This window comes from Macrobrachium nipponense, chromosome 6, assembly GCF_015104395.2.
Source record: "Macrobrachium nipponense isolate FS-2020 chromosome 6, ASM1510439v2, whole genome shotgun sequence".
Taxonomy (NCBI): domain Eukaryota; kingdom Metazoa; phylum Arthropoda; class Malacostraca; order Decapoda; family Palaemonidae; genus Macrobrachium; species Macrobrachium nipponense.
The window spans coordinates 115063065-115078440 of record NC_061108.1 but is presented as its reverse complement, the minus strand read 5'-3'; the positions used below and the strand labels follow the sequence as shown (position 1 = coordinate 115078440).

Genomic DNA, 15376 nt, shown 5'->3' with positions numbered 1-15376 from the left:
TGTTGCTTTGATCATTTTAGAATTTGTTATATACCAAAATCATTGCAATTTAATTTACAATACAACGAAACAAAAAAATAACTCATTAGCTCTAACAGTTTTGCTCACAGCGCGATTTGTATACAATTATATTTAAAAAAAAAAAAAAATTTCACTGTCTTACATTCCAATATTTATATATGATAATGATATTTTATTAATTTCTGATGGTTGCATACTAAACTTCAGGCAATGACAAAAAAAGGAGCCAAAAATGGACTCTTAATCTTAAAAACAAAGCATGCTGTGATTTTTTGAAAAAAAAAAAAAAAAAAAAAAAAATCTGCTTTGGCGCTAACTTCCGAACGCCGCCCGCAGACGAGAGACACTTATGTAAATAGAGGCTTGGCGTGTAAGGGTTAATACTGCTATTACAAATACATGGAGCTGGACAAATTCAGTTGAATTTAAATTTTCAACTGATAAAACAAAAGCTATCATCTTTTATTTTTCAACTAATAAAACAAAAGCTATCATCTTCTATAAAGACAAAAGATGGCTAAAAAACAAAACAAAATCAAACTTCACCTTTATAACTGAAATCCAATTCTGTACAAATATTAAATATCTAGGAGTAGTGTTTTTAAATTGAAAACTACATCAAATACATCAAAGCCCTTGCCATAATAAGGAAATTATCATACTCTAATTGGGAGGCAAAGCAAGATATTTTTAATTATGTAAAGCTAATTGAGCAGAGCAAGATATTTTTTAATTGTATGCAACAGTTTTATCTATAATAGATTGTGCTGTCAATATCTAATCCAGTCTCATTACTGTACTCTAGAAATCGCTGTAAAAACTCTCGATGCTTTGCATCATGAAGGAATGCGATTGTGCACAAGAGCATTCTGATCATCCCCAACAAGCTCACTTCTAATAGAGACGAGTGTTGTCCTTAAAACATCACTGCAATTTAATAATAATATGCAGAGGTCTTTCATTACAAGTATGCTAATTTCCTGCAGCTGCCTGCTTTTGAAATTATAATCCAGGAATAGAAGTTCATAGTACTAGTAGTTCTTTCCTAAAAAGAGGTAAATAAATAATGAGCTCACATAACGCCAATTTTTGTCCGCCACCTAGAATCTCACACCTTGGACTTTTAAAGTGAATAAAAATATGTACCTCCCTATCCTAACTACTTGAAAGACAAATGACTAATACAGAAATATATAGATAGCTCCAAAAATAATATTGCCATGGGAGCTTCTACATATTCGAAAGATAGTGCCATAGATGCTATAAATTGGTACAAACCTGTAAACCAACTTTTACAAGAAATCCAAATAAAAATTCATCATCAACTCCAATCAGGATTAACAATAAAAATATGTTACATTCCAAAGCTGTTAAATTAGCCTGCACTATCCCTCCAACATTTACACATGCCCCAGTATCAGACTGGTTAACATCTGTCAAACCATTGATATACCAAGATTGGCAAACAGAATGGTCCTTAATAACAACCACAAATAAGCTCCAAACTATAAAAACTGTGTGATGGAAGTCATCTTCACAAAAAGAAAGCTCAAACTGACTCAATGAAAAGTAATAGATGTCAAATTCCCATGACTGTACAACATTTACTTATTGAATGCCCAAATGGACCCAACAAAGGCACATTTTCATAATTCAATAATGAAAAATATTCTTGTTGAAAGCAAAGAATGTTTATTTATTATAATTTTCCTAAATAAAACAGGTTTTTAAATAAAGTCCTTTTAAATAAAACGGGTATTTTAAATAAAGTCTCTCTCTCTCTCTCTCTCTCTCTCTCTCTCTCTTCTCTCTCTCTCTCTCTCTCTCTCTCTCCTCTCTCTCTCTCTCTCAGGATTAATTAATGAGAACCAGCCCAAGAAAAGTCTATTCTATAAGACTCAGATTTCTGGAAAAACTCATCCTTATTATTATTCTACATAACTGATCATGTAATTACTGAGTAAGTATATATGTTTAAAACTATTTTATTATAAAAATGTCATTTTGTCTTAAATGTTAGGTTTTATCTTAAATGTTATGTTATAGATCTTTTAGAAATATTCACCATTAACAGCTGAATTTTGCAGGCTTTGCAGGTTTGCTTTTCATCTAATTTTGCCAATTTTTCAACAAATTCATAATTTTGTACTTATTAATTAGTATTACTTGCTTTTCAGGCAGCAGCAGTTGCTCTATCTTCCTTTATTCATGCCTTAGAAGTTCTTGATTATGTGGGGATTACCCGTAGGATCTACAACAAAAACAGTGACCCTGTTCTTGGTGCCCTCTTTCCTGACATTACAAAAGATTATGAGGTAGGTTAATGTGTGTAGCAGTTGAAGTGAGACTTTTGATGGATGGATGAATTTTTCAAGTCTTCACTTCATGATAGAAACCAAAAGTTAAGCAGGTACACCAAAGGGTGTAAATATTGGAGACATGTAACTCATTACTATTCTGTATCGCCATGATGAACTCCTGTTTGTGAAGCTGGCCATAACAGCTGGATACCCAAGCCCGGAATTTAATGGAAGGGGCCATCGTGGTCCACATAAGATCTAGAAATCACATATGGCATTTTGGTAGCTCATGATAGCAGCCATAATATCTCTCTACAGATTTGACTTGGCAAGTCGATAAATAATTGAAATTACTAGCGTATGTGTAAATGTAAATACTACTGTAGTGTGATACTTTACTGAAAGGCAGCCTTTTACTAAATTTAGTTCTTGATTTGAATATTAGTCAGTACCAGATGTTTCAGACAAATATATTTGTTCCTATGGAAATACTACAAACCATTGCCTTTTATAATAGAAAATATCTTTCAGTATGAGCTGAGACAGTTGATGTAGTTGGTAACAAAGATGTTAACTATTAGTAAAGGTAGGTGAGTGAATAAGCATCTCATCACCTACTGACACTAGTCACTTGTCTCCAGCTGTCAAGCAGTGCAGACATGCTTCTCTGTCTCCCTGTGTGGTCATTGAGTGGATGGGTAACTTGCTACTCTCGTTTCTGTGTATCTGCATTGGATTCTTTTTATGCTGTGTACCTCGTGTATTTGTAACATTTGTCTTGTTTCTTCTCATTTTGGATAGGAAACTTGACCAATGCCAGTATGAGGAGACTTGGGCATCCATGTGGTTACTTATGTTCCCTCATAAGTAAAGCTCTTTTATTTTTATAAATAAAATTTGCACAATCTTTCCTGCGTTACATATGTGCAACGATATTCTTCCCTGTGAGAAGATTAATTTGGTAGAGGGGAGAGGGGGAGGCCTGTTGCTGCCTACTTCTGACCCCCTCAGTTATTGTCTTCCGGCTTGTATTCAACAAACCTTTTTCATTTGGTCTTCAGTATCAAGACAAAGCATAAGATGGATCAAGCTATATACAGGTGGTTGCACTTCGATCATATGATCTTAGCAATTTGCTCAGGTTTCATCTCCCTTGTATTTCCACAGGGCTATTTTGTAAAATAGCCATAGGAAGAAGTAGGATTATTTACTGTGTTCCTCCGGTTCCAGCCTACATTACTAATGTCATTTTATGTTCATATGTGCATTTTAATGCTTTGCATACAGTTATCCTTTTTGCACTATCTACCTAGTTTTCTATCCTCATTTCTAAGACCATGTATTGTGATACAGCTAGCTGTCGACTTAGAACCTATGCAAGTTACCACTGATTGACTTTACGACCACCCACAATTAAAACGGCAATGTAAGCAAGAAAGAGTATTGCCAGCTGAACATATGACAGTTCTTCGCCAGCTCCCGCCTCTCCACACACACGGCTCACTTTTCAAGCTGCTAATGACTATTATCGTGGATCAGCAACAAGGATATAACTCCAGTAAACTTATGCCATCACACACCGCCGTAGATAAATTTGAGAGAGAATAATTTTAATCAAAACTTGAGGTCTTGAAAGAACACATTTTACTGTTGTTTTCACACTGATAAAAGATAAGTATCATAACTGTAAAGCTCATACTACGATGAAATCAAGTGAAAAAAGTGAACAGAATCACATAATATTTTTACACAAATATGCCCACAACGCAGTCTGTTAATGAAAAAAATAATTTAGTTCACAAGGCGTATTAAATGCTCCTTCCCCCCCTCTCCTATTCATATGTGCATAATAGAGCGGACACAATTACAACCTCCTGGCTGGACCATTGCATCACATCTCCACAACTTCATGATTCTGTTATGACCTGCAATATTCTTTATGATCTTGCAATGGGCTACAATCACATCCCATTACAGGTGTCATTCAGTACCCTATCCCTCCTTACCATGAACCCCTAACTAACCGCCCACCAGCGGTAAACTGGGATTTTAAAAACCAACAGAAAACCAGATATTTTAGGGTGACCACGAAACCCAAGTGGTGGTCAATAGTTCAACTGGAAGATACCTTTGCACTAACACAAATTGTAGAAATGACCACCACATGAGAGATCTGATTGAATTTTATTCGAATATAATTTCCGCTATGTTTGCTTCGGGCAGGGCTCCCAATAGATTTTGTCAAGGTAATTCTCATAATATACCTGGATGGAATGACTTGGTTAAAGATCTGTATACATACGAAAAATGTTTTTACTGTGGAGGCAAAATGGTAGTCCGAGGGAAGGACACCCTGCATTACAAATGAGGGAGGCGAGAGCGCATTTCAAACTTGCTGTTAAGCGCTGCAGAGTAAAGGAAAAAAACTAAGAGCCGATGCAACGTCTAGAAACTTAGCATCTGGTGATTATCCTCGTCTTTGGAAAGATATAGTCCTTAAATCCCAAAACTAAAAAGCTATGACAGAGAGTAGAGGAAGCAGTCAGAAATGAAGCTATCACAAGTTTGTGGGGTGATCACTTCAACAATATCCTGAATTGTATAAATGATCAAGATTCCCGTAGGGATGTAGATAACCTCCTTACTGACAACATTCAGTTTCATTTTTCAGACCATATTACGTCAGGTAACATCAGCGATGCCATAAACATCCTACCTAATAATAAATTGCCCAGCTGTGATAGTCTTCCCGCAGAGGCTTTCAAATTCTGCCTTCCGATAATTTACATTTTGCTAACTGCTGTATTCAATGCATGCATAATTGACCAGTTTCTTCCAGACACCCTACTCTTAGTTGACTTGATGCCATTAATCAAAAACAAGCTAAAGGATGCAGCTGACCCTGGCAACTACCGGGCGATTGCAATTACAACAGTCGCATTGAAGATATTTGAGTAGGTTCTTCTAGGGAGACTTCTCCCCTTTCTACACACCACTGACAACTAGTTCGGATTTAAAGCAAACCACTCAACAGACACCTGCATCTACATACTGAAAGAATTGCTGAACTACTACCGATCATCAGCTTCTCCTGTTTTCCTTTGTTTTGTGAATGTGAGAAAAGCATTTGACAAGAGTAAACTACCTGAAGCTGCATAAAAGAGGCACACCCTTATTTCTAATTGGCATTTTACTTTGCTGGTTCTCCACTCAGCAATTCTGTGTCAAATGGGGTAACGTATTATCGTACACCTTCGGTTCCCTAAACGGGCTTCGGGAAGGGGGCATTCTCTCTTCATACTTGTTTAATACATACACAGATGCCTTGAATGTCAAACTGAACTCACTCCCAATCGGATGCACTGTCAGTGAAACAATTATAAACAGCCTCTGTTACGCCAACGACATGGTTCTGATTTCCCCATCAGTGCAAGGTCTCCAACGACTCATCGACACTTACCACTAGTGTGCAGAGGAATTTGATATACAATACAATGAAACCAAGACCCAGTGCATGTCGCTGCTCCCGAGATCCCTTAAGCATATTGCAGAACCACAAATTTTCCTCTGAAACCATCGGCTGGAATTTGTGCACGAATTTCCGTATTTGGGTCACATTATCACCAATGTCCTAAAACCAAAGATACGGCAGCCATTGAATAGAGACGTCATAAACTATGTGCAACTGGCAACATGATTGCAAGGAGGTTTGCCTTCTGTCATGGAGACGTGAAACTGCTGCTCTTCTGCTCGTACTGTTACAGTATCTATGGGTGTTCCCTCTGGACGAACTATACCCTAGTGACCATGAGAATTATCACTTTTGTGCACAATGACATTTTGAGACGCTTCACAAACACTCCTCACTACCACTCCGCCACACAGATGTTCATAGAAAACCACCTGGACAATTTAAAAATCATTGTAAGGCGAACAATGTCTAGTCTGAAAACCCGAGTGAGAAACAGTAGCAACTTGCTCATACAAAGCATCCTAAGGAGTGAAGCAAGAAGATCTAAATTGTGGGAAAGATGGGAAAATGAGGCCTTTGTCCCCTAAAGGACTTAATCTCTGTATTGGCAAGATGTCATTATTATTATTGTATTGCTGATATTTTACTTTTTCATTATTACTGTGAATACTATCAAGTTGAAGTTTTTCTACCTTCAATTTTCATATTTAGCCCTCTGGACCTGACTATTGTAACCACCTAAGGTCTCTAGTTGAAATTTAAGTTATATAACCTGTGCACTAACTGTTATAACTAATGCAATTTTTTTCTCACCAATATCATTACTGTTATTACCAGTATTATGATAACTATCTTTTATGCTACCTCAGCAATTGTGTGGATAAGTGCCAATTATTAATTTTTTTCATCATGTGACATGTGTCTAGATTGTATTTTACTGTCTGTGTTTTGTATATTCCATGTATGTGGTCCTGGGCTGAAATAAAAGATAATATTACAGGCGGCCCTCGGTTAGCGGCAGGGGTTCCGTTCCTGGCCGCCAACGCTAAGTGATTTTTGACGCAAAGCGATTTTAAAGGCTATGGCCACTGCACACCTTCTTTCGAAACTCTAGACCAGTCAAAGGCGTAATAAGTAAAATTTTATTTATGCAGTACAGTACTATAGAATTTACTGTACAGTTGTACTGTACAGTACATTATAGCATTATAAATACTGAAAAGTGATAAAAGCCAAGCTTTAATCCTTTGGGTGTCTAGAGTATGTAAAGATATAATAAGGTTTATACAGTGTGCAGGTAGCTGTAGTGATTAAGTTATGATAATTCATCTTACGATAGTCCGATTTTATGAGAGACCAAATTACAATAGCCTAACTTTATCCCATCTTCTAGTTACATAAGTTCAATAACAGCAAAAGAGAATGATGAAAGTATGGATTTAACATTATACTCGTTGCGTGAACGTATGACAGCCATGAACAACGGAACGAGAACCTTTTTTTTTGTTTTTCTTCTTTTTTTTTTTAAGTACAACCAAATTGGATAAAATCCGTTTGCCTTGTATTTCAATCATCGTACTACAGTACACTATTACCGTAGTTGTTATAAATGGTGTTATGTAGAATAGAACTGAGATATCTTAATGTAATAACTTTATTCGCTATAGATCAAAGATCAATCGGGAAATATACTGTTGAATTTAAACCTAGTTATAACTGAAGCTGAGAAAACTGTTCAAGCTGCTAATGACTATTATCGTACATAGGCAACAAGGATAAATCCAGTAAACGTATGCCATCAAACACAATCGTAGATAAAATTGGGATAAAATCATTTTAATCAAAACTACTGTGCTTGAGAGAACACATTTTACTGTTGGTCTCACGCCGATATAAGATAAATAACGTAAAGTTCGTATTACGATGGATATAAAAGAATTGCAAACGGAATCACATAATTTTTTTACGTAATAAACATGCCGCTAACGTGATCTGTTAACGAAAAAAAAAAAGTAGTTCACATTCACAACGAGACATATTCAATTCATATTTCCACCTAAAAACACATACTATAAGGAAAAATAACCTTGTTTCATAGAAGGCAAGTATCTAGATATTCGTTTATGCTAACAAGAAGGAAGAGAATTCCCTCAGAATTGCGTTAAATATGGCGAAACAAACTCGTATACGCCATCAGCTGATTTCAAACCACAACATTGGCCGCTCTGCGGAATACTGGCTTAGATTTGCCATAGCATTTTATAATACAGTAATATGAGAATACTTACAATATTATTGAATACAGTGAAGTAATGTATGACTTTTCAGATGGTTTATGGAAAAGATGCATCATTAATAAAATAACACCATGCATTTTTCGGAACAGTGGCGGACAAGAACGAACATGAAAAAACATCCCCTGACAACGTGGAGCGTAGTTACAAAGGCTGCCTTAATTTGTATCATATCTATGTACAAAAATAAAAATACCCTATACGTAATATATTTTCATACACATTTAAAACAAAAGCAAAAACATTTAAAAAATTGACACATTGATCGCTAAATTTGCACTGTTTTTAACTATATTTTCGGAAGAGCGGCAGATGGCGGCTTACAAGAACGAACATGAAAAAACATCGCATTTGATAACTTGAAGGGCAATTTCAAAAGCTGCCTTTTTATCATATTTCTGCACAGAAATAAAGAAATACCCTATATGTAATACATTTTCATACACATTTTAAACATAAAAGCATGAACATTTATAAAATCGTCACATCGATCGCTAATTTTCACTTTTTTTAACTCAATATTTCGGAAGAGCGGCAGACGGCGCTCACAAGAAAGAACATGAAAAACATCGCATTTGATAACGTTTGATGGTCAGTTTCGAAAGCGTATCATATTTCTGTACAGAAATAAAAATGCATTGTACGTAATACATTTCATACACATTTCAAACATAAAAGCATGAACATTTATAAATCGACACATCCATAGCTAAATTTGCACTTATGTAATAACTCAAATATTTTCAGCATAGAAACAAGCGTCAGAGGCATATATGTTACCCTAATACCTATGTAATAACTCTCCATAAAATATGTTAATATAATTTTCGTAACCCGTATGGTCTGAGCGGCATTTCTACAAATGTATGAACTCATTAGACAGTGGCGCTGTTAACTGAAGACTGTGCCGTAAAAATACCTTATTTGTTTAATGAATATTTTTGACGAGAGCCGTAAAACCGATTCGCCGCTGAGCGATTGCGCCGTTATTATTATTATTATTAAATTCATATTTCGACTTAAAAACATATATGACAAATTACCTTGTCTCATATAAGTAGAGTATCTATATGTTTTATGATAACTAGAAGCAAGGCAATTCGCTCTAAATTAAGTTAAATATGGCGAAATAAACCCATATTCGCCATCAGCTGATTTCCAAACCAAAACATTATCGCTTAGTTATGCCGATGTTGGTCTGAATCTGATTCCTGTTTCATGTAAATTTTTTTTTTTTTTATTGATATAGTCAGAATCCATTTGAACCTCCAAAATTGGCTTAATAATTATATCATATATTTAGTATACAGTATTCTGTACGCTAGGCTACTGTATTTGTATGTATACAATATACCATGATATCATCATTATATATGTGAGACTAACTTTTTAATATTATTCAGTTTCTCTTTGTACTGAATTATCATTAGCCAATACCCATTGAACCTAGAGAATTAGCTAAAATTAATAATTACTATGCCATATAGGTATACTAATGTATAAAGTATACTGTGTAATGTAGGCTAGGCTACCCTATATGGAAAGATAGTACTGATTGATTACCCTAGTGTAGGCTAGGCTAGTATAATATTCTTATGGTAAATTAACATGGGCCGACTAACATCCAAATCGTCTTACGACCAGTTGGTTGTAACCGATTGCGGTCGTAAGTCGACAACTAGCTGTAGTATATGTAAAATGCAAATATGGAGGAATTACCATATACACGTGTTCTCACCTGCACAATTGTATATTTTCACTTATGATATATTCATTGTTAGATTTATATTGCTGTCTTTGCATCAGTATTCTATTACATATGTGTATGGTGATAAAATTACTATTGTCCATTTTTTGGCCTTTACGTCTATAGTTCTAAGTGCAATTATTTTTGTCATATTGCATTAACCCTTAATGGACGGACATGCTCACATTAGTAGCAATACATAATAGGTTTTGGGTAGCGGATGGAGTGACTTATGGTTAGCAACAATATTATGTGCCATTGATTTGGGGGAATTGGCAGGAAAGAGGTACCTTTACTTCTATAGCCCATAAATTCACTTAATGGCAACTTTTAGACTGGTTAAAATCCACTGGGCAGCTCATGAGAGAGTTAGTTGGGATTTTGACTTCAAGGGAAGATGTGTTGCATGTCCGTCTCACAAGACATCTTTTTGTAAATTTCCTCATAGATATACCAAGGGGTTGCTGTTGGTTTTAGTTCTTATCTTTTATGATAGTACAGTAGTGCCTCAGGTTTAAAAATTAATCCGTTCTGAAGTGGCCTTCGTAACCTGATGTTTTCGTATGTAGAACTACGTTTTACATATAAATTGCCTAATTTGTTCCAAGCCCTACAAAAACACCACAGTAAATTTTATAATAAAGGTAAATTGACCAATAAACAATGAAATACAACAATTTGGACCATTCAATACCTAACATAACCATGACTGTACCTGTAAATAAAGTGTATTAGTGTACAGGGTACAAGAAATATTGTACGTACATGTATGTAAGTATGTAGTAAAATGTGGAACCTTACCTTTCGAGTAAGGCGATGTCCGGAAGTGACGACAGAGGAGGACAAATGGCAGAAAACATGAACACTTAACTTTACGAAACACATTAAAAATGGCAGAGAACAACACTAAACTTTACAGAACACATTAACAAATGGCAGAAAACATTAACACTTCTTGATTATCTCCATCTTTGTTCTCCATAGAAAGCATCCTCTTCTTTCCGTGAATTTCAGCAACATTCTTGGGACCCATGGCTAATAACGTAACTAATTAAGTTCACACACAACACGATAAAGTAACTTACAGTACAATGAAAGTGAAATCACTCACACGAATTTACGTTAACAAACTAAATATATGTAAATGAACGAATTCCAGTTGTTTACGATAACGCTGCCACAAAAAATGGTCAAGGAATGCCGTTACATAGAGGCATGAGGGACAGATGCTGACCAATAGGAGAGCAGGATCTTACGGTGGTGACTAGCATCAGGAACCAATGGGAGAACGGGAGGATGGTGGCGAGTCTACTGAGTTGGCGGTGCGGTAGTTTTAAAACTGTTCTCGGTGGGACTGGCAAATCTCGGATTTTACTTTTTTGCAACTTGAATTATTTTTGTACACAGAAGCAAAAATATCTTCGTCTTTGCTTTCGTAACCTGAAATTTCCATACATAGGGACTTTCATATGCAGAGGTTTCACTGTATGTCAATTGTAAATCTAATTTTGCAAAGAAAAGTGCAAAGAAATATTAGAAAAAACATGTATACCGAGTGGGGGCTCATGACTTAAATTAGTGGGGGTGCTGCTTTAGAAACTTTTTAGGTAACAAGCGTAGCATATTAAAAATCATTAAACCATTAAAAGGAATAAAAACTAAGAAACAAATATTATTAAGATACAAAACTGAGTATGAAAGTAAAATGAAATGACATAGGCTTATATAAAACAAAACGACTAAAGAACACCCAGCTAAAGCGAACACACACACACACACACACTCGTCTCTCTCCCGCTGAAGAAGGCAACAGAATCACTGCTGAAAGCTACTATTTTGAATTTTAGTATTTCAATATATCATGGACATTGATGTGGTTATAATTTTTTCCCATTTACTGCAACTCGCCAATTTGTTGATTATTCGACATTAAATTACATATCATCAGTATCGTCACTATTATCACTATCGCTAATAGTATATATTGATTAAGCTTTGATGAATTTCAAAGCACACCCTCACACTCCAACAGCTAGACTAACACTGCTCGAGAGGGCAGTGCTCCCCTCACCTTAACGTGCGGGCTGGCTACCCTGTTATCACCCTGCTAGCAAAATTAGCAGTTCCACATATTGTTTCAATTCATTTGCTTTTTTTTAATTTACAAAACCAAGAGAATAGTAATAATTTTTAAGGAATTATTGATAATCTATACTTAATTTCAAATATTCATCTATATACAGTAGAGCCTCGGTTCTCGACGATAATTCGTTCCAGAAGGAGCGTCGAAATTCGATTATTTCGAGAACTGAATCAAGTTTTCCCATAAGAAATAACTGAAAATGGATTAAACCGTTCTTGACCATCAGTTATTACCCTAACCTTGCCTTTTTATACAATACATTACATGTAAATTACAACTAAATAAGTTAAAAGTTAAATAAATATGTTAAACGTATATTTATAATTTTAAATGTATAATATACAGTATAAAAGAAAACTAGCCTGCGTCCAACTGATTGTTGACCAAGCGCCATAGGCTACCTAGGTAAATAGTAAGTAAACATAGTGTAGTGGGTAGGCATAAAACGTGTTGCTAACATAATAAAAACATTGAAAAGCAAGTCTAATTATTTCAGTAAATTAATAAACTATTAAAATTAAACCCAATTTATATTTAACAAAAACTTGCAAAAATTTGCCTACAGTAAGTCTGCATTTAAGTATGTAAACATACCATAGTGCAGCCCTGGTGGTTTATATCGGGACTATGGTAGTAAACAAACCATATCGTCGCTATAAGCCTAGAAACGTTTACATTCGATATTAATTTATGGTAAATCTTTTACGGAGTCGACTGCAATACTGTATACAAAATCGCTTGAAAATTATCTTTCAGTAAATGTAATGTTAGGATACTAACGATTTTGTTTCATAAATGTCCTTATAAAAAAGCTGCGTCTTTTACGGCAAATTGTCCAATATCAGGGCTGGTTTCAAGCTTATTGGACTTTGACAATAATTTATTATGGTACTGCATGGTACATATATACGTACGTATAAGTAAAAGAATCTTCTTAATGTCTTTAATTACTATACCATTACGTACCAGCATCATAATATCAAGCTAACCTCCTTTTTTACGAGGACGCTTATAAACCAAGCATACAGATTGCGTTCGTCACCGCACACGCGTTGCATATGTAAACTGTGTCACTACCAGACCTCATACGTAAACATTTACGTCTTTTTACAGTGGACATAAAAGAATCGTCTTAATTTCTATAATTATTCTATACCATAGCATCTTTTCTGATTAAGCTAAGGCTAACCTCCTCTTTACCAGCAAGCTTAACAAAGATTAAGATTGCGTTCGCTAGGCTACCGAACGGCACACGTTACGTATGTACAGTGGTTTCACTACCAAATTCACACGTAAACAATGACGTATTTTTTACAGTAGACACAAAAGAATCTACTTAATTTCTATAATTAATGTATACCGTAGCGGCTTCTGAGCTAAGCTAAGGCTAACCTCTTCTTTACCGGCACGCTTAAAAAGCTTAGATTACGTTGCTACCGAATCGAACATGTTACGTATGTAACTGGTTTCACTACCAAATCTTACACATAAATATTGATGTATTACAGTTCGACATAAAAGATTCTTCTTAATTTCTCAATTACTACGCACTTAATGTGGCATAGTGGCTTCTCTGATATAAGCTATGACTAACTTCTTCTTTACCGGCAAGCTTAACAAAGCTTAAAAGATTGCATTCGCTACCGAAACCGCACATGTACCTGCGTACGTAACATTGCCTTCACTCCAAACTAACACTTAAATACGTATTGCATTTGCTACTGAAACGCGCGCCTCAAGTGTGAGCATGGTTTTAGAATAGGTCTACGCTTGAAAAAAATCAAGCAAGGGTGCTTGACTAAATCTTTTTTTCGCTCATCACTTTCATGCAGAGGAGAGGATAGACGAAACTTTAGGTTTATTTTGGAGTTGGAAATGATGGAAACATTTTGAAGAAGGAAAACGCGAGATGCCATGTAAACACTTTTCCATTATTTCAGAGATTAATGATAGCAAAAGGTTTGAACATAGACAGCCAGTAGTAATGTTGGGACCCATGATGAATCAAAGGGTAACTGCGTATAGAGTTGATACCAATGAAAAAGCAAACGAAATGTGCACAAGGTGTACAAGACACGACACATGTTTGAATGTTTGTAAACATTAGTTGGGACTTTAAAACAATGCGGGTCACAGTTTACAACCGTTTTTGTAAATTATGCTAGCGGTCAAGCAAGAATTTATCCAAATATGGTGCAATTTTGTGCCAATAATTTTTTAATATATATCATTTTCTCTAATACATTTGAGCTAAAAGAACGATGTAATGGAAATTTAAAATATTTATATATTAGGTGAAATGATACAAAGTGACGAACAGACAATATTATTACTAGTAATTTGATGATCTTTACATGTTAGGAAACTCGTAATAAAACACCATTTTTCTTTAATAGATCACATACGCAATCACTAGTACATGATATGCAATATATATACTATTTGACAAATGTGTGAAGATCACACATACAAATGTGAAGAAAAACAACAAATTTTACTTATTACTGCATCATTATCATGCCACTCAGAACCATTTTTCTTTAACAGGTCACATAAACAATTAATAAATGCTTGAAAATGTGTGAAAATTACTTCAAATATAACATTTTGTTATTTACTGATATTTACTGAAAAATTAAAACTAAAAAAAAGGTAAACAAACAAACCAGTCTCTACTCAAGAAGAAAAAAATACGTACTTATTACTTGATCATTATCATGCCACTGAAACACTATTTTTCTTTAATAGATCACATACACAATGAATAAATACTTGAAAACTGTGTGAAAATCACTTCAGACATAATTAAAATTTTGATAACTACGGAAAAAAATAAAACAAAAAAAGGAAAAAAGTAATTCTTTACTCATGAAGAAAAAACATTATTAACACTTTACTGATCGTTTGTCATGCCACTGTGGGTATTTATTTATATACACAAAATTTAACATTCCTTAGTTGGGTTCAAACTTAGCAATTAACTCATTTGTTAGTGCTGCTTTTGAGGCAATTTCACTGTGAAGATACATTCACTATAGCTGTGTATGAAATTGAGGAATTTTCTGCATTTTATATAAAATTTTAGTGAAAATACATTCTAAAATTGTACTAGAATCCTAAGTGTGAAAGAAAATTTTAGTGAAAATACATTCTAAAATTGTACTAGAACCCTAAGTGTGAAAGAAATTATGCTAAGCTCCAATTCTTGGGTCAAGTTATGCTAAAAAACATGAAATTATGCTACATTTGGTAGCACTGGATGACGCCAACTAGCGGCGGCTGGCGGAAACAGTTTTGTTTACAAACATCATATGGTCGGGGGTCGGAAAACTGGTTTTTTTGGTTGAAAACAGATACAAAGTTTTATTGGAAATTTAGTGGCGAAATCCGATTATGTCG

The 15376-nt window shown here is 34.9% G+C and overlaps 1 protein-coding gene across 1 annotated transcript in view; it reads left to right on the top strand.

Annotated features, from left to right (window-relative positions):
- Positions 1-15376, top strand: part of LOC135216611 (X-ray repair cross-complementing protein 5-like) — a 187351-nt gene that overhangs the window by 94347 nt on the left and 77628 nt on the right. Inside the window, 1 exon segment of the mRNA XM_064251991.1 lies at positions 2199-2336. Within this exon segment, the coding sequence (XP_064108061.1) occupies positions 2199-2336 (138 nt within the window).